The sequence below is a fragment of the Hemicordylus capensis genome, chromosome 3, assembly GCF_027244095.1.
Source record: "Hemicordylus capensis ecotype Gifberg chromosome 3, rHemCap1.1.pri, whole genome shotgun sequence".
Lineage (NCBI taxonomy): Eukaryota > Metazoa > Chordata > Lepidosauria > Squamata > Cordylidae > Hemicordylus > Hemicordylus capensis.
This window is the reverse complement of record NC_069659.1, coordinates 65,353,335-65,372,500: the sequence shown is the minus strand read 5'-3', so window position 1 is coordinate 65,372,500 and position 19,166 is coordinate 65,353,335. Positions and strand designations below refer to the sequence as shown.

Sequence of the window (19,166 nt, the reverse complement as noted above, 5' to 3'; positions counted from 1 at the left end):
AAGTTTCCTCAGGAGTCTTTGATGAGGAACGTTGTTGAAAGTTTTTTGGAAGTCCAGGTATACTATGTCAACTGGATCATCTTGATCCACATACTTCTTGACATTCTCAAAGAACTCCAAAAGTTCTTTGAGTCAACAAGTTGGCAAGTTTGTGAGGCAAGATTTACCTTTGCAAAAGCCATGCTGGTTCTTTCCCAACAGGGCCTGTTTTTCTATGTGCTTTACAATTTTATCCTTGAGGATGCTTTCCATCAATTTGTCTGTAACAGAGGTTAAACTAACCGGCCTGTAATTTCCTGGATCACCCCTGTATCCCTTTTTGAAAATCGGTGTTACATTGGCTACTTTCCAGTCCTCCCATACAGAGCCCGATTGCAGGGATAAGTTATATATTTTAGCAAGGAGGTCGGCAATTTCACATTTGGGTTCTTTGAGGACTCTTGGATGCATGCCATCTGGCCCTGGTGATTTGCTACATTTCAGTTCTTCCAGACAGTTTAGAACATCATCTCATGTCACTTCTTTCTGACTCAGTTCTTTACCCTCCATCCCACAAAAGCCTGTTTCAGGAACAGGTATATGCTCAGTATCCTCTGCCATGGAGACAGATGCAAAGAACTCATTTAGCTTCTCTGCAACCTCCATATCCTCCTTAATAATCCCTTTCACTCCCTCATTGTCTAATGGTCCAACCTCATCCATGCCAGGTTTCCTGCTCTTGATGTATTTAAAGAAGTTTTTGTTATTCCCCTTGACGGTTTTAGCTAAATGTTCCTCAAACTCTTTTTTCGCCTCCCTTATTGTCACTTTGCATTTCTTTTGCCAGAGTTTGTGTTCCTTTCTGTCCTCTTCATTTGGACAGGCCTTCCAATTTTGGAAGGAAGTCTTCTTCCCTTTTATGGCTTCCTTGACGGTACCTGTTAGCTATGCTGGTGTCCTCCTGGACTTAGTGGTACCTTTCTTCCTTTTGGGTATACAATCCAACTTGGCTTCTAGTATTGTGGTTTTGAGTAAGCTCCATGCATTCTGGAGTGAAGTGACTCTCCTGATTTTCCCTTTCAGCTTTCTTTTCATCATAATCCTCATTTTGGAGAAGTTTCCTCTTCTGAAATTCAAAATGTCTGTGTTAGACTTCCTTGGTGATTCTCTCCCCACATGTATACTGAATTTGATCGCACTATGGTCACTGTTCCCTAAAGCAGGGATCCTCAACGTTGGGTCCCCAGATGTTCTTGGACTTCAACGCCCATAATCCCCAGCCAAAGGCCACTGGGCTTGGGGATTATGGGAGTTGAAGTCCAAGAACATCTGGGGGCCCAACGTTGAGGATCCCTGCCCTAAAGGACCGATGACGCTGACATCACTCACCAGGTCCTGGGTGCCACTCAGGATTCAGTCCAAGGTCGCCTTCTCTCTGGTTGGTTCCAAGACCAACTGTTCTAGGGTACAGTCATTCAGCATATCTAGAAACTTGATCTCTCTGTCATTATTTGACTGTAAATTTACGCAGTCTATGTGTGGGTAATTGAAGTCACCTATTATTACAGCCCTGCCTCTCTTTGATGCATCCCTGATTTCGTGCTCCAACTCTCAGTCACTGTCAGCGTTTTGATCCAGAGGGCGATAGTAAGTAGGGATGGGCCCGGACCGGTCCGGAGGCCATTTAAAAAGCCTCCAGACTGGTCCGGTTCGGGTGGGGGGGTATCTTTAAGAGCGGCGGGAGGGTTTACTTACCCCTCCCGCCGCTTTCCCGCTTGGCGCCCGTAATTCTACGAGTAATTGGGGCGGCAGGACACCAGCCGACGTCGCCGCCCCCACGCAACCGGATTATGGGCGACATGCGTGCTGCTATTTAAACTACTTCCTGGCAACGACGGGGGCAGGGAGGAACGCTGCCGCCCCCAAAACTTCACTTCTAAATACAGCGCCAGAGGGGGAAGAGCAGCAGGAGGGGTAAGTACTACCCCACCCGCCCTTAAAGTTCGACCCTCCTCAGTGCCGGGCCGCACCTCCGTGGTTCCGTGCACACCACTAGACAACAGATCACCTCCAGATCATAAGTTACAGGTAAGCAGTCTGTTTTTTCTGGTCAGGTTTTACAAGCCAAACCTAAAAACATCACCAAGTGACAAATTGAACAACTTCAAAGTGAACAGATCCTGAATGGTTGCATTGTCACATCACATTGATGCTCAGCCTCAAAGGTAGATTAATGCAGTTGTTAATAGAATGTTTTCTGGTTTTTCTTCCCCACTCTCTCATTAACTGTTCTTTACTGGTCAGAAATCTTAGTTAATATATATTTTATGATTGAACTTTTTGATATTGTATCTGTATTACCTTAATGGGTCTTCACGGTATGTGCTTGTTCCTGTATGGTAGAAATGGTACATTCTTATTCCAAATCCAGCTTTTCATTGGCTGTGAAAGAATGCTTTTTTAGTATAGTTATGTACAGTGGTCCCTCTGCTTACGAAATTAATCCATTCTGAATGCACATTTGTAAGTCGAAAAGTTCGTAAGTCGAAAAGCGGTTTCCCATAGGAATGCATTGGGAACGGATTAATGCGTTCCGGAGCCTAGAAAAAAGACCCAGACCCCCAGTAAGGCTTGCAAACTGCACAGGAACATTTCTTTTCAAGAATAAACAGGCAGTAAACAGGCAGGCAAGTCAAGGAAACCGCATGTAAAATTCGTAAGTCGAGGAAACCCCATCTAAAAATTTGTAAGTCAAAAAAACCGCATCTAAAACCGGATCTAAAACTGCCGTTTGTAACTCGAAAAATACTTATGTCGAGTAGTTCGTAAGTCGAGGGACCACTGTACTGCTAATTGCCAATACAAAGAATAACTAACAGAGCACTGTGTTTCTGCTGAACTGCAGATGCTGATATCATCTCCTTCTTCCTTCTAGCTCTTGCATCTAGTGGCTCTCTTCCAATAACATCACTGGATGCAACTGGGAACTTGGTATTTGCCAATGCTGGAGGTACACCCAACATCGTAACTGCTCCACTGTTCCTGAACCCTCAGAACCTTTCACTGCTCACCAGCAACCCAGTTAGCTTGGTCTCTGCAGCTGCAGCCTCCGCAGGGGCCTCTGGACCAGTCGCCAGCCTTCACGCCACCTCCACCTCAGCAGAGTCTATCCAGAACTCTCTCTTCACAGTGGCCTCGGCCAGCGGGGCTGCCGCCTCCACCACCACTACTGCCTCCAAGGCACAGTGAGTTGGATTGAGCTATGCTGCCCTAAGCCTGTTTCACTCTGCAGTGAGATTGGCTGCCAGCTGGGTTTATAAACTGCAAAATGTGATTGGTTTCCTCTCGCCGTGTTGCTGGGGACAAGGGAGAGAAGGAAAAATCCAAAAACACCAGAAAAACGAAAGGAAGGATTTAAAACTGGGACAGACATTTGCCTAATTTTATAATAAACACTGTCTTTTCAGGATTGCTTCATTGATTGGAGAACTTTCTAACCAAAAATGTTTAAAAAAAAAAAAACCACAAAAACAAAAAAGGACTACTTACCATTTCCAGCAGTCTCAATGACAAGTTAAGGTGGGTTATCAACTCAAACGTAGGAATGGGATTTCTTCTTTCTTTTTGATCTAAATATCTTTTTTTTAATTATCATTTATTGGTCTGTTGTACAGGCCATAATGTCATGCAAGGTGTTTATAATCTTATCAATTGTGTTGGGGGTTCCTTTCTTAACTGGTACAATTTAGGCAGGCCTGTATTACTGATGTATCTCTTTATGATTATTATTATTATTTTTATATATATATATATATAGAGTTCGGACACATTTGTCTTTGCTCCTGGATCATTTTCAGTGAGCTCTCATGCCACATGGAGGAAAGAGAGGGAGCATGTGAATTGTGAATGTTCTTTAAAGTTTCCTCCTCCTGTTTGTTGGATTCTCTCAGAGATGTTGGGGAAGGCTTTTGCCACTTCTGTGGATGGCTAAATGAACATGCAGAGGGTAATGTGCAAAGGCAGACCATGCTTGTGAGGTGGGAGTTCTCCTTGGACAGCAGCCTGCTTTACACACTGGGGCCAAATCTAGCTCTCATTTGCACGTCTTTGGCACCTGTTGATGCCAAGGGGGAAGGATTTGGCCTGAAGGGTCTGACTTCAACACCTGTGCTGGTGGCTCTTAACTTCTCTTGCATGGAAATTGCCACTTTACAACTTTGGGAATACTTCTGTTTATTTTCTCAGGAGGCTGCTGTTATTGGTGATAACTCATATGCACCCATTCAATTGGTTTTCTGGCATCAGATTTCTAAAAGCTTCATTGGCTCGTCTCTGAGAACATTCTTTTCCTCTGGTGTCTCCAGTATGATTGTATTGAAACCATTTTCATCTGAGACAATTTTCTCCAGAAGGAAACTGGGTCATGTGAATAGAAGTATTGTTTCAATGCCAACACAGCCATAAGAAAGCAGCCTTGGATACCTGTTCCATCCTATACAGTTTGGAGTGTTCTTTGACACTGTCTGCTGCTCTGGAAAAAGGTGGTAAGGCATCGTCAGGAAACTAGCCAACCTGCTGTGGGAGTCGGCGCCTGTCTTTCTGGTGAACCCTGACATGTTGCGTGTATCTTGCAATATTTCGTGTTGTTTCTGGGTGCTGCTGCTGCTAGCTAGATCATTTACAGCAGTAAACACTTCTACGAGAACGGAAAATGTTTCCAAGCGATGTAACAATTGATATTTGCAAACAGCTGCTGACAATGGATGAGATAGAGGTGGAGGAGACCAAGACAAACGAACTATTCTGAACCAAAATGACTAAACCAAGAAAAGGCTTGATCACTGCAGTGTACTCTGGAGTTTCCTATCCTTTTGAGATAAATTGGAAAATATCTTCAGGGAGGTGGAGCTGCCCAGAATTTCTTTTCATGAAATACTGAGCAGCTGGGGGAGGAAGCAGTTCCAAAGCTCGTGTAGTTATGTTCCATTCCCCCCAAAACGTAATTCTCCAGCCTTTCACTTCCTGATATCAGAAAGGCAGCAGTGTTATTCTCAATGCCTCCTTTGGGTGGTGACCCCAATTTGCAGGCCTTGCATTAATGCTCACCTGCAGAAATCCTGGTCTCTTCCCTCCATGCCATCATGTTGTTTGCTCTTTGTTCATCTCTGAATCTCCAACTTCCTGTTTCACAAGCTATTTAAATACAACTAATTCTTCCTAAAACTATAAAAACTTGTGAACTGCAAGCAGGGAAATGAGCAAATGTCCGTCCACCGTCTTTAATGTGTGTTTGATTTTTTTTAATGTTTTATTTTTTTAAAACTAAGCTTGAACCAAAGTCAATTTCTAGCAAGCTGCTGTACTAATGGACTAGTTTGTATAAGTGCAGTTCAGATGCAGAGAGGTGATAGATGCTACTGACAATTTCTTTTTCATTTGTTTTTTTTTTTTAATATAAAAATTGCTGCTTGTTTTAATCTTTTTGGGGGAGGGGTTGGTCTTTTGTATATCCTGGGGCAGACAAACTCTTAACTTGATTATTATCTAATTTTCGTGGTTTGGCATGTAAATAGAATGGCAATGGCAGATGGTAACTAATCCAATGGATCTGCATCCTCCTCAGCAGTTTGGCTCAATTACTGTGGTCTGACTGTCTCCATGACTTCAGTCTTAATGTAAAATTGGAGGGCTACAAATAATACTGTGTGTTAAGATTTTAAGTGGCCCACAGCAACAGCTTGGAGCAGTTGAATGTATGAAAGAATGACAGAGGAAAGACAGGTACCCACTAAGCTGGTCTAGAGGTCATAGTGTTGACTAGTTTCTACCAAAGGAAGTATGAATCCCATAGAATTTTGTTTTTTGGTCTGTTGAAATAAGATCTAAATAACTTTTAGTGTGTTGCACATGTGTGTGTGTGCGCATGCACGTACACACACTTTAATAGTAGAGAGGGTGACTGTGATGTCTGAACATGGCATTTCTTCAGCTATGGATTTCAGATGTAATGGAGGAGGCCCTTCTACAGCCATGTACAGAAACAGAGAGAGCATGGGACTTTAAATTATCATTAAATATCTCTCCCAGGTTTAGAGAAGGTTTGATTAGAGGTTCTTCTTCTCACCATTTGTGGTTAGAGGATGTGATAAGTAGATACTTGGAACACTAATGCAGCTCAGAGAGTTGCTATAAAAGTTTTACTAATATTTTGTGGTATTCACATAATTTATGTGTGAGCACCATTTTCCTGTTATCACCATGTCATGTCCAGAGATGGTTACAGTATCCTGGGAGGATTTCATAGCAAGTCTTTAGTTGTTGTTGTTGTTGTTGCTGACAGAAACTGGAAACTCAAAGAACCGCCAACTAGAATTTTCTGATCGAATTGTATTTATCTTGTTCAACATGTTCCATTTCCCCTTGTTACTTAAACTTAATGCATTTGATGCCCTCTCACAAGACTGATTGATTATAGATTCCTCCCAGCACTACAGAGATGCCTGGACCTTTAGTGGCAGTCACTAGTTGTTGATTTTGGCTATATATTTTAGCTTTATACATTAATAAAAATATGTACATGCAAAAATGGATATATACAAATTACTGCCTGTTCTAGAGAGTCAGATAATCAATTTCTGTAATATAGTGATAATACTTAAGAATGAATTGCAGTGGCAGCAGAAATTCAGATCTGGGCATTTGGAAAGTTTGCCCAAGACAAGAACGTGAGAATTGGAGTGAAATCTGTTCTAGCCAATCTTTATTGTTTGGACAGCAGCAGCAGCAGAATGAACTTTCCAGAAGTAGTGGCAACTTTCTAGTAGTTACTACAAAGTGCAATTCCTGTAATCCAGAACACTGTATGACACTTGGTGTGTGATTAAAAAAAAGAATGGATTCTAATGTCCAGGTCCTTATCAGTTGAGCAAACTGTTCCAGTTTTCCAGAATTCTGTATAAAAAAAATGTTGTGTTTTTGACTCTTTGTGAATGGGTTCAACAGCCGTCCTAATAATTTCACATGCTCTCTCAAATCTAGCTTGACTGACTAGAGAAGTTTCGTTGCCTCTACCATACTAGATCATATTTATTAAGGACTTAAGGGGAAAGGAGTAGGGTTGTCCTTGTATCTGCTGTCTACACAGTTGCAGTTTACTTACAGAAATGACACATTGACTGTCATGTAGGATACAGATTATATTCTGGTCAGTGGAATAGTTTGCATGATTTCAGTGAAGCTGGATTTCCAGAACCTGGAAAGAGGGCATATGCCCGGGGGCGGGGACTAGGAGCATCCCCCCCCCCCCGCCCGGAAAGTATAGAAACGGGACATCATGAGCAAACAAGTCTTTTGACAGAGATGTTGAAAAAATCAAATTGGTTTGGAATATGTTGTGTGCAATTTGGGCAGTGGGTATAATTTCTGTAGTAAGAGAATTGTTCCTTCAGCTGAATACAGGAACTGTTCAACTTGTACTTGTGGACAGATCCATGAAATACAGAATTCCAACAGACTTGCTATTTCACACATCTTTTCAGTCTGGCCATGCACTGCCAATTTTCACACTACATATTTCCACAAATAATCTTATGTAAGTAATGTCTGAACAATCCCTTGGTTGCTATATTAGGGAATAGGACATATGTGTTCCTTGGATAAATATGTGCAAACTTACTGTGACTTCTTGATTCCTTTGCAAGGCTCATGCTTAGGAGGTGTTGCTAAATGTAAATTTTATCTCTATTGTTTGCCCACTTTGGGTATGTATAACAGTTATTAATATCTGTAGCTACTTCACGGACACACAGCTATGTCAGGACTGGGGACTAGTAGGCAGGCCAACAGTATTGCAGGTTCACAGAGCTTCCAGGTAATCTGTTGCAGCTCTGCTTGAGTGGGTTGCTCAGACTGAGGAGCCAGGCCAGAGATAACAGTTATAGAAGATCAAGCAGGATCCGAGTGGGTTCTCAAGCCTACAAACTGTTTCATTGGCATAAGGAGTAAGGTGTCTGGGCATCCGGCATAAAATGGGGTCAACTATAGAAGCACATAAACTGAAAACAAACTAATACTGGCAGGATTGGTGCCCTTGGTTATTGTTTCCAATTGATTTTTATTTCAGATAATATTTTTTTGTAGAATTTAGAAATCTGAGGGAGCAATTCAGCACTATTTTATCAAGCTCAAAGGTTGCATCAAAAGTTGTATTTAATTGCTGCCTAAGATTTCTCAGTCCTGTGAAAAAATATTTTTCAAATCAAAACTCATTGGGTATAGTAAACAAGAACACCATTTCTGTCAGCTCTTCTTTGTATTTTTCAGCAAGGTGGCTGGACTATGCGGCCAAAGTCTATGATTTGAGACCTTTACCATCTTAAACACTAGATAGAAACTTCAAAACTGTTATTCCAGAATGAACTGCCATCAGTCCTGTTTTTAAGATTGCTTGGTTTTATGTGGCAATTTTGAGGAATTCACAGGAGTCCTTCCACTTCAAAAAAGAGAAGAAAAAATTCTCTTCAAAGTAACATTACATCATTACACTGATAACAAGAAATAAATGTAGATGTTAAAATAACTTCTACCTTGAACGTAAACAGACTTACGTTAGTCAAAAGTTGGATTTACTGGTTTCCCATGGAACTTGCTTCCAAGTAACTGTGCCAAGAATGTGTATCAGCTTGTTTTGAAGATCTTGAGACTTAAGACCTAGAGACATATCTGAATAGCATGTTCCAGAAGAGAGAAGACAGTACTGACGTATGTAGTGTCATTAATTCGTGACATGTAGAATGCCATTGCAGTTAGTTTTAATGTAGGACAACAATGAGGGATTATAGTCTTCAAGCAAAGAGTGGATTTAACAGACCTTAATGGGTTTTGCCATTTTCCCCTTAACACATACACAGGCATCCATGCATGGTGGTCATTTCCTGACATCACACTTCCAGTGTATTAACCATAATTAAGAAAGTGAGTTGTATGGTCCTCTGGTTTGAATTACTCAAGTTGAGGGAAGTGCCAGCATAATTAGCCTTTTTACTCATGTACAAGGCTGACAGGGAAATGTGCCAGAGAAGGGAGAAGAGTGCAATTCTACAGACGGTTTCTAATCCCTTGACCATTGCTTAGGGGACTTGGGAATGTGTGCACCAGCTCACAAATCTTGTTTTATAATGGCATGGCATCTGTGTGGGTTATCAGGATGAGCATGTGTATATGGTAGAAGACAACATGCCTAGGAAAAGACCATTGAATTTGGTGTAAATGGAGGGGTTGCTTCAGATATTGCAGAAATGTTAATATGACCTACTGTGGAAATGCCGACATCCATTTATTTGCTGCATATGAAGCAGTACTGATAGTTGAATCCACACTGTTCGTTGGTTTGTTTTTTAGCTTTTATGCTTCAGTTGCCAAGCAAAAGAAATTTCTGCCTAAAATGGGTAGATTCATAAAGGTTCAAAGCTTATTTTAGGGTCTGTCCAAGGACTGAATGATTAATTGAACTGTCTAGTAGACTTGATGTAGTAGACTTGACGTCGTAAAAATGCTTACATGATTGAGGTCATAAGAAAGAACCCAGGAAGATACATTGTTGAATTTCTGATGCTGGAAACCAAGCCTAAGAGTACATTGTTGCCTTATCCTCCTTATCTTCCCTATTTCACTTGTTTATTATATGGGGAAAGGTTAGTTGATGATATAGTAATATAATTCTTTAACTAGGTTCTAAATTGTCTTTCTAACTACTCTGGGAGGAAAAACCCTGGAAAAATGTACACTGCCCATTTTTAAGCTATAGCCTGTATTTCAGTCACTACTACATTGATTGGCAAAAAGATTGCTACCAAATATCCTTAATATTGAACTTCTGTGTGCTCTTAGAAATGTTTCCTGATTTTCAGTGGAAAATATTCTTTAGATTTATTTCAGTGAGTGAATGTTGGGCTGCACACCAGCCTAAGCAAAGGCTGACTCTGATGCAGTGGGCTGCATTTGGCACATGATGGGGTGTGGGTAAGGTGTCTCATGATTTTTGTGTGAGAAATTGCTTAGCAGGATCCAGTAGGAATTTAGCAGCGCTTTCACTTTGACTCTATTTATTAGACCACATTTAACAATTTAAAAATCTTGTCAGCACCAAATATTACATTGAAGGGAGGAGAATTAGGGAGCAGAAAGCACAGATTAATTCTCACCTCTAAGTGTTGGGTCTCTGTGACAATATCACTGGAGTCTTTTCATGCACCCTTCCCCCAGTATAAATGTGATGTGTCCAGTGTGGAGCAATGTGACCCTCACATCAGTGCAGAGCCACTTTATTTTACATCCCTGTGATGGTCAATTTGTTAGCATTTGGTGAAATGAAAGCTTTTTATCTGGCCCTCTTGCTTTTGAATCGCATTAAGTGTAGCAGCTATATTTACCATACAAATTATTTCATTAACCGCACAGATTACTCAGTATTTGCAAAGCAAAACTGTTAAAGTCCCTGTTAGTAACTGTAGTTTTTAAGAACGCCATAGTAGCTTGGATTTGTCATATAATGGAAATGCAAGTTGGGCAAATGCATCTTTTCAGAAGATTTCTGCTGTGGATGAATTTAAAGAATTACCATGAAAGAATATTCCATACAGAAATAAGGTCTCTCTCTCTCTCTCTCTCTCTCTCTCTCTCTCTCTCTCTCTCTCTCTCTCTCTCTCTCTCCAGCCTTGTTTGACTTGAACAACTAATCTTTGATCACTTACATTAGGAGTATGTTTGTGCTCAGTCTGTATGTGCCTGCATACACACTTTAAAATATTAATTCCAAAAGGGTTCTAGAGGTTCATAAATGTATATAAATGGTTATAAATGAAACACTACCAAAGGAGAAACTGGCTATCATGGTTATTCATCCCTAACCAAACTTCTCAGGACTTGTTAGCCAATTTTTACAAAGTTACATTCTAATGTTTAAAGCAATACGCTCTTTGAGATACTCACCTGCATAGTTCCAGTTTCATGGAGTGAATGAGCCAAATAGAACTTGTCAGTAGAGAACTTTCTCTTGGCTTAAATGGTGGGAGTTGGATCAGATCCCTGAGTGTCTTGAATGAACTTATCAGCAGAGTCCATGTCCTGCATTGACAGTTTATATGAAGATTGCTCCTGGAGCTAGTGCCAATTCATGCCTCCACCTACACTCATCTCATCCTACTTTGCTGTGGATTATGGGATAGCTGGTTTGTAAAACATTCACTGTTGTTGTTTTTCCCTCTCCTTCCCCTCTTGTTTTTTGTATGTGTCTCTCAGAATTTGACCGATAACATAAATTTAATCAAAAGCCATTTTGCATCTAAAGGTTGTTCCATCCCTACTTTCTGTATTGGTTTACAAAAGTTCGCAGTGTAATGCTAAAGGAATACTGTGTGCTCTACTGGAGAAAAACATTGAAATCAGTTGCTAGAGAGAATTTAGATTTAGCACTGATGAGTTTCCCAGTCTCTACCCATCACAAGTGAACCTTTAATTGGGTTGCACAATTTTTAGCCTCACTGTCAACAAATTCTTCCCCCATAGAATAGTGTACACCAGGATATGAGAGCTGCTTTCACAAATTCCAATTTTACAACACGGAGATAATCTCAATTCAGGAAACTACATGTACCCAAATGTGCAGTGCAAATGTATTCGTGCTACAAGTACAGACTGGTCTGCTGGAACATGCACAGAGGTTATCTGTGAAGGCAAATTGCAGTGTGTGAAGTGACCCTTAAATCATAATAAAAGTACAGTTATTTTATTCTTGAGAGAAGGTTATACTGGCATTGCTTTACTGATAAGTTTCTTCTCATGATGTGTTCTAATCTTCATTCAGACATGTGGCATACACATTGCTAGGTCCAATAGTTATAAGAAACAATAATTTTTGACCCTGAGGAGCCCCGTTTGATCCCTTCTCATGTGCTCTCCTATAAGGTAACACCACAGAGTTGTGGGAACGATGCTTTTTGGTAGCAGCTGAATTTCTGGCACCTTTTTAAAATACCTCAGCATAGCTTTAGTATTGTTTTGCAGAACTGAAAATCTGGAGAGAGAAACTTTATAAATAGCAGAGATAATTCTAGCTGTAGAGTTTAGTTGAGCTGTTTTCATTGAAAACCCTGATTATGCTTTATGTATTTACAACTCTGTTCAGATTACAACTTTATAGGTTTTGATGTGGATGAGGGGAGGGAAGTGAAGAGAGTTGGCTGTGCTAGAAGGCAAATGTTACTCACAACCTTCCCCCCCCCCCCCTTTACTCGTCTCTGTCTTGCCAAAGGAAGCAACCTATTATTCCTCAGTTTGGGATTATTCAACTGTCTTGTCTGGTTTCAGCGTCAGCACACTACATAATACCCTGCAGGCTACAGATTTGGGTTGCTGTATTATGTTGGCAGTCCTCCTAGGTGTCCATGAGCTCTGCCTCCCTGTTCCCTGCTGATGCATAAGGGCTTGGTAGGCTGTAAATGTTGAGCAACAGTTGTGTGCTTGGAGATGTGCACAGGAGGAGATAAATTAGCAATCTGAGTCAGCCCATGTAGTTGCACTAGGACTGCAGTTGAGCTGAGACCTTGCCTTTTGGAGAGGGAGGAGGATATTTGCATCTTAATAAAACTGGGAGAACAAGGTGAAACAGGTTCTTTTTCTTTCTGCTTGTCTTATAACTGAATGTAGTGCTTGCTAATAGGTGGAAAATCTTTTTAAAATATTTCCTTTTTCTACTAGCAATGCTAATCCTTTAGACCAAAAATTACAGAAGAGAAACCAAACTGAAACCTAACCTGCTCCTAGCACCTGAATATAGTGTATGTGAAAAGACATGAAGATATTGTGAAACAGTCTTCAGGAAAAAAGAGGATATTTTGTTGGATGATTTTTTTTTTAATTTAGTTTTTATTTTATTTTATTTTATTTTGAGGGAGGGTCATTTTTCTCTCAGGGCGCACAGTTTGGATTTGGAATGGAATTCTTGGGAGACAGTCTCAGCTGCTTCCATCCCTACTTTAAAGCATCCTTTAAAGTCCTGAGTCTACAGAGAAATATAGAAGGTAGGGGTGTGTGTGTGGGTGTGTGTGTGCGCGCGTGCGTGTGTGTGCACGCGCATATTTCTGAAAAAATAATATTGGAGCTTTAGTGTGAGGGGAGAATTCCAATGGCTTTGATGGGAACCAAAGGCACTGATAAATCTAGGTCAGCTTGCTGTTTTCAGAATATCCTAAGAGGAAAACCTGGGCCTTCATAGAGTTTTGGATTTGGTTGCTCTTTGCTTTGTGGATCTTGTCTCATGCTGGTTTTCCTGCCTCTTTGTGCACAGGGTTGGTTTGGGTACTTGTTTTGACTGAGGACATATTGAAGGCAAGGACCACTCAGTGCAACATCTTAGATCACAGGCTAATGCTTGGAAATGGGGAAAATCTAATTCCATTCTTAAACATAAAAACTGTGCTGTCCTCTGTTTCAAATCTGTTCAAATATCCTGTGCAGTGTCTTTCTCTTCTCGTGGTTGGAAACCCGGGAGAGGTCTTTCTTTACTCCCCAGAATAGCCTTGGGCATTGTCACATAGCATGCTGTTGGCTTGAGGTGAATTGTATCAGTCAAGTCTGATGTGCTCATGTGAAAAAAGGGAGAGGGTAAATATATATTAGTTGTCCTGCTTCTCTTCCTCTGGAAATCAGCTGGGTTGCAGAACTTCATGAAAGCTTTACTAATAGACTTGTTGTTCTGACATTATGTAAAGTGGTATTAATATTGTGTGACTTTTCTAAGAGCTAGATAGATTTATAGGTAGGTAATAGGGAAATGGAAAATGACTTCTCAAAGATAAGAGCACTTGGAACAAAAGATATGGAAAAACAAGGTGTGCTTTTAAAGAAAACAAATCTGAGGAAGGAAATGAAACAACCAGTCAGGCGGTGGTATCATAGAAGAAAGATCCTGAGTGCTCTGAGGGGAGCTGGAATGCCGCTGCCTCTTTTCTGCCTTATTTCTCATTCTCACCTTGCTCAGGCCAAAAAATTGATACAACAATCTGCTGTGGACTCTTCCTCCAGACATTTATAGACTCTGATGCAGCACCACATTCTTTATTCCCTCCAAAAATTATCCTAACTTTTACTGTATAGAGCCTACCAAAATAAGAGCCTTCCCAAAGAATTTCTAGCAGAAATTTATTTAACCCACCAGAAGACTTAGAGTGTATATGGTGAATATTGCTGATAAGCGTACAACAGGAATCTTGATTAATATTGAAGAGTACAAATCTATATGCAGAATTAAGATTGTCATAAAGCAAGCAAAACCAACCTTCCCGTGGCCTTTGGGAAAAGGCAGTTTGGAAGGGTGGAATCCCATCCGTTGTTGCATGTAATCCATGTTAGCATATTGACATTTGTGGTCCAGTTTCTGTATGTGAATTGAAGAGAGAAACCACAGCAGATAGCAGTTTTCTGATGCATAGGTCAGTTCAGGTCCTTTGAAGCTCCATGGAGCAAGATATGGGTCTTTCTTTAAAATCCAGGAGGTTAAAGGTTGGGTTCAAACCCATTTGAGAGCACTATGGGACTCCAGCTTGATTGTCCATGCAGTTTCACCACTCCCCTGGGCCCACCATGTTGCTGTTCCATTTCCTTCTTCTGTGGTAGTATCTAAGGCTAGGTGTGAGTAGGTGTCGGGTATTTATCCGCCACAGGTACGGGAGCTGTCGTATACCTCATTTCTGACTCATAACTGAGTAACTTGCTTTAACTTTCTCTAAACCCTACAGAGTTGCCAAGTCTGCCCTCCCTCCCTTAACTAACGTTGATCTCTGGCTTATAGCATCCCGTGACCTGCAACCGGGGGAGAGACCTCCTAAAGCCTCTGAATGTCGCTGCTTAAAAGCTACTGCAAACTGAGGGCAAATTGCAATCTTATATTTCTTTTGGTTACCAGGGGTCCTCTCATAGTCTGTGAATATCCATCTCTACCCCCAGTCTGTGCATGAAACGTATATGCTGCCTTTCCCCTTCCCCTGGTGAGATGTCAGGGCTATAAAGTACTCCAGGGTCAAAGCAGGACCCTGAGGGCTCCTCTCAGCCCAGTGCTGCATGCATGTTGCTCACTACTTCATTTTGTTAATTTCCTCCTTTTATTATTTGACAATCTTGTTCCTCCTCCCTCTAGGCTAACCAGAAGCTGCATCCCTGGTCCTTCCACCTTTTTACTTTGAATGTAGTTTCCCCACCCCTTCGGAAAGAGAAGCTTTGCTAGGTCACGGCGCACTGCTATATGCTGAGGGGGGCGGTTTCTTTGTTTTGTTTTGGATTGTTATTTTAAAATTTCCAGCCAAAACCAAAGATTTCCTAATGATTGTATAAACTCAAAACAAACAAACAAACCAAAGACAAAGGGGCGTCTTCAGCATCAGTCATATCTGGGAGATCAGCCATTGTGGTCATAAAGGAAGTGAATCCCAGCTGGGTTTCTGCCTCCTGACTCTTTATGACTTGGTCCACAAAAACATGTATTCAGCCAACAAGATAATTTCCATCCCACTCTGTGCTAACTTGTTTGGGACACTAAGTTATTTTGAGCTCCACAAATCCAGAGGATGAGAAAGTGATTGGGACTCCACAGATTGATTGTGAAGCTGAAGACATTGGTGCATGATTGGCTGCTCTGATGGGTGCTTTTAACCCTTTGGGAGCTGGGTGATATTGATTAATACACGCTGAGGTGCACTTCTGAGCTTTCACCCCCACCCCCACCGCTGCTTGGATGAGGCTGTCCTGTTGTGATAAATCTCTGAAAAAATGTTTTGTTTCTCCTCTTTTTTCTCTTTTTTGTGTTTTAATTATTTTTGCAGCACCACTGTGCAACTATGCATTGTATTTCTCAACCTTTTGTGCTAGGTAGATGCCTATGACTTTTTAAACTTTGGGGGAGGGGGGTTGCCAATGAAGGAACTTTTTACATGGAACTTTTAAATCTCAGTTGATTAGGGGGTGTTTGGTTCTAGGGTCATACAAGCTCTATCCCAAAGCAAAATCCAAATGTTAATAATATTAGCCTGATGCAGATACCAAAGATAATTTCTTTCCTGCAGAACCTTAGACTTGTGTATTAAGTACGATTACCCAGCACTTGCATTAGTCTAACCTCAGTAATTCCAAAGCTTAGATGTATATTTTGGTATATTTCTGGGATATTAAAAAAATGTCGTTTAAATTCTTGTTTGTTTCAGTGTAATGCTCTTAAAGTCATAGCATGGAGATAACTGAATTGTCTTATTCTTAGTAGTTTGAAATAATAGTATTTTTGTATGTTTTGGGTGTGTCTATGTATGTATTAACACAACAGTTTTCACTGCCTAGATGTTCATAATTGAGAAAAAGTGTACATAATCTGTAATTTCCACCAGATTGTTGATTTAGAAAGCATTTTCTCTGATTGCCATTCCCAACAGGGAGATCTTTATTTTTAAAGAGACAGCACCCTCATAGGGGTGGAATTGTACTTTTGCCCTCCCTCAAAGGTTTGGTTCCCAGAAAACTTCGTTCATTTCCAAAGGTGAGATCAGAAACAATTTTCTAGAAGAACACATGTATGTTCTTAAGTTATATATTTGTGCTCTTGTATTTAAAAAAGATATGTATCTTGCCAGCCAAGGAATGATTGGGAGAAATTGATTAGTAAGCTCTTAAATTCCTTTCTCTGATAAATAAATTGAGATCTGGATGTTGATTGTAGAGCTTCATTGTCTTCAGCCATCAAGCTAGCTGCTTTCATGCTCAGAACTTCTATGATCATTAGTGCAGCTTAGTTTATCTCATTGTGATCCATATATTCAGAAATGCATTTTTGCTTAACTTTGAATCTGAGAACTGTAAGCTTCTGCTTTGAAACTTGGTGCATCTCCAAAATGGAGATGAAAATGATGCTGTCTCTTTAAAGATATCTTCTATTTTTTCCCCTAGTGGCTGCCTGCAGGTGGCTGTGGGCATTGAGGGATTATGTAGATTACAGTGAATCAGGATGAAATGGTAGATTTTGTGTAGATGCATTTGTCTGCTGTAATTTTTATATATATAAAACTTACTGTAACTGTACAGTTCATTTCTGTTGTAAACATCATTAAACCATTTTTCCAAGTGTTTTAACATGCATGCACTTGTTTGTGGTTTTTAAACAAATGCCAATCGTGGCTGAAAAGAAATGGCAGAACCTTCTCTTTCTACTACCTTAACCCTGTGCCAATCTGAGCCTGAAGGGTTGTCCTTGTTTTTGTCAAAGCTATTAATTTATTTTAGAAACTTATATTCTTCTGTTCTTCAAACATGAACTCCAAGGCAATGAACAAATACACAGTAAAACAGTGCAATTAAAATAACGTTCAAATGATAGATCTAAACAAAGCTTTGAAAACTGCAAAATAAAAAATGTTTTCAGTTTCTGCCTAAAGACAGCAGCAGATGGGAAGATACATAGTTCCATGGTAAAGGACATGCTTTGCATGCAAAAGATTCAGAATTCTTTTATTATGGCCCAAGACCAAACAGTACATATGATAACAGTTCCAGCAGTACCAACTAGAAATGTTCAAATAATACTGTTATTATACTCTACTAACCCAGCACCACAACGACCTATGCCTTACATATGAATAGGAACATTAACCAATTGCTTTCTGGTAATACAGGCTGCAAAGCAAAATTTGGCCACACAATAGTCAACCTCGGCATTGACATGGAGAGAATAAGATCTATATTATTATTTCTCCTGGGTGTGCCTTCGAATGTGCATCCTGGCGCCCAGCCTGATTGGCTGGGCGGCAGAGGCGCCTGATTGGCTGGCGCACCCTGGGAAATTGGTCAGCAGCGGGCCAGGCTGCGGCAGGTCCGGCCCGGCCATGGAGGCAAGGCGGCGAGCCCGGACGCGGAGGCAGCACTCAGCCCAGCAGCCTGGGCCCATCCCCGCACGGTGGCTGGGGCAGAAGGTGGGGGTGGGGGGAGAGGTAGCCAGCCCCAAAGAGGCTGGCAAGTGGCAGCAGCGGGCCCGGCGGGCCGCAGAGGTGGCACTTGGCACAGTGGGCTCATTGGCAGAGACAGCACTCAGCCCGGCGGCGGGCCAGGCCACGGAGGCGGCTCTTGGCCAGTTGGTGGGACCGGCCGCCAAGGCCAGGTGTCCATGGGAGGCTGTGGTGGGAGGGAACCGGGCGGCGGGACTTCCTTGTTCGCTGCCTGAGAGGAGTGGCGGCGGGGCCCTTTTTGGCTGCCAGCCGCCTGGTAAGGAGAATAAAATGGGGAGGAGGGAAGGGGGAGGAGAGAGTGGTGGAGGGGGGCAAGAGAGTGGGGGGAGGGGAAGGAGGGCAAGAGAGCGGGGAAGGGGCAAGAGAGCGGGGGTCGGGGGAGGGCAAGAGCAGGGGGGAGGAGGGGGAGGGCAAGAGAGCGGGGGGCAAGGGGGAGGAGGATGGCAAGAGCAGGGGGAGGGGGAGGAGGGCAAGAGAGCAGGGGGAGGGGAGGGCAAGAGCGGGGGGTGGGGGAGGGCAAGAGAGCGGGGGTGGGGGAGGGCAAGAGAGCAGGGATCAGGGGGAGGGGGAGGGCAAGAGCGCAGGCTGGGGGAGGGGCAAGAGAGGAGGGGGAGGGGAGGGCCAGAGAGCGGGGGTAGAGGGAGGGCAAGGGAGTGGGGAAGAGGGAGGGCAAGAGAGTGGGGGAGGGGAAAGGTAAGAGTGGGGAGGGCAAGAGAGAGGCAGGGGGAGAGGAGAGGAGAGGGGAAGGGCAAGAGAGTAGGGGAGGGGAAAGGTAAGAGAGTGGGGAGGGCAAGAGAGAGGCAGGGGGAGAGGGGAAGGGCAGGAGAGAGCAGGGGGAGAGGGGGCAAGAGAGAGTGGAGAAGGAGGAGGGGGAGGGAGGGCAAGAGAGGGGCAGGGGGAGAGGGGAAGGGCAGGGGGAGATGGGGAGGGCAAGAGACATTGGGGCAGGGGGAGAGGGGGAGGGCAGGAGAGACTGGGGCAGGAGGGTGAGAGAGAGGGGTGGGGGGAGAGGGAGGGCAAGAGAGTGGGGAGGGAGAGGGAGGGGCAGGAGGGAGGGGAAGAGGGGCAAGAGTATGGGGCAGAAGGGAGGGAGGGGAGGGAGAGTGGGGCAGGAGGCAGGCGGGAACAGCCGGCCCCAAAGAGTGCACA

At 42.6% G+C, this 19,166-nt stretch overlaps 1 protein-coding gene across 10 annotated transcripts in view; it reads left to right on the top strand.

The window, feature by feature from the left end:
• The window catches only part of POU2F1 (POU class 2 homeobox 1), a 212,784-nt gene extending 195,630 nt beyond the window's left edge, over nucleotides 1–17,154 (top strand). For 9 of the 10 annotated variants that reach the window (XM_053307316.1, XM_053307311.1, XM_053307320.1 and 6 more), the window contains one exon: nucleotides 2,915–17,154. In XM_053307316.1, the coding sequence (XP_053163291.1) occupies nucleotides 2,915–3,228 (314 nt within the window). In that variant the 3' untranslated portion in view covers nucleotides 3,229–17,154. The remainder of the gene's footprint in view (nucleotides 1–2,914) is intronic. The other variant, XM_053307319.1, reaches the window with a different exon arrangement.
• Nucleotides 17,155–19,166: the final 2,012 nt, after the last annotated feature.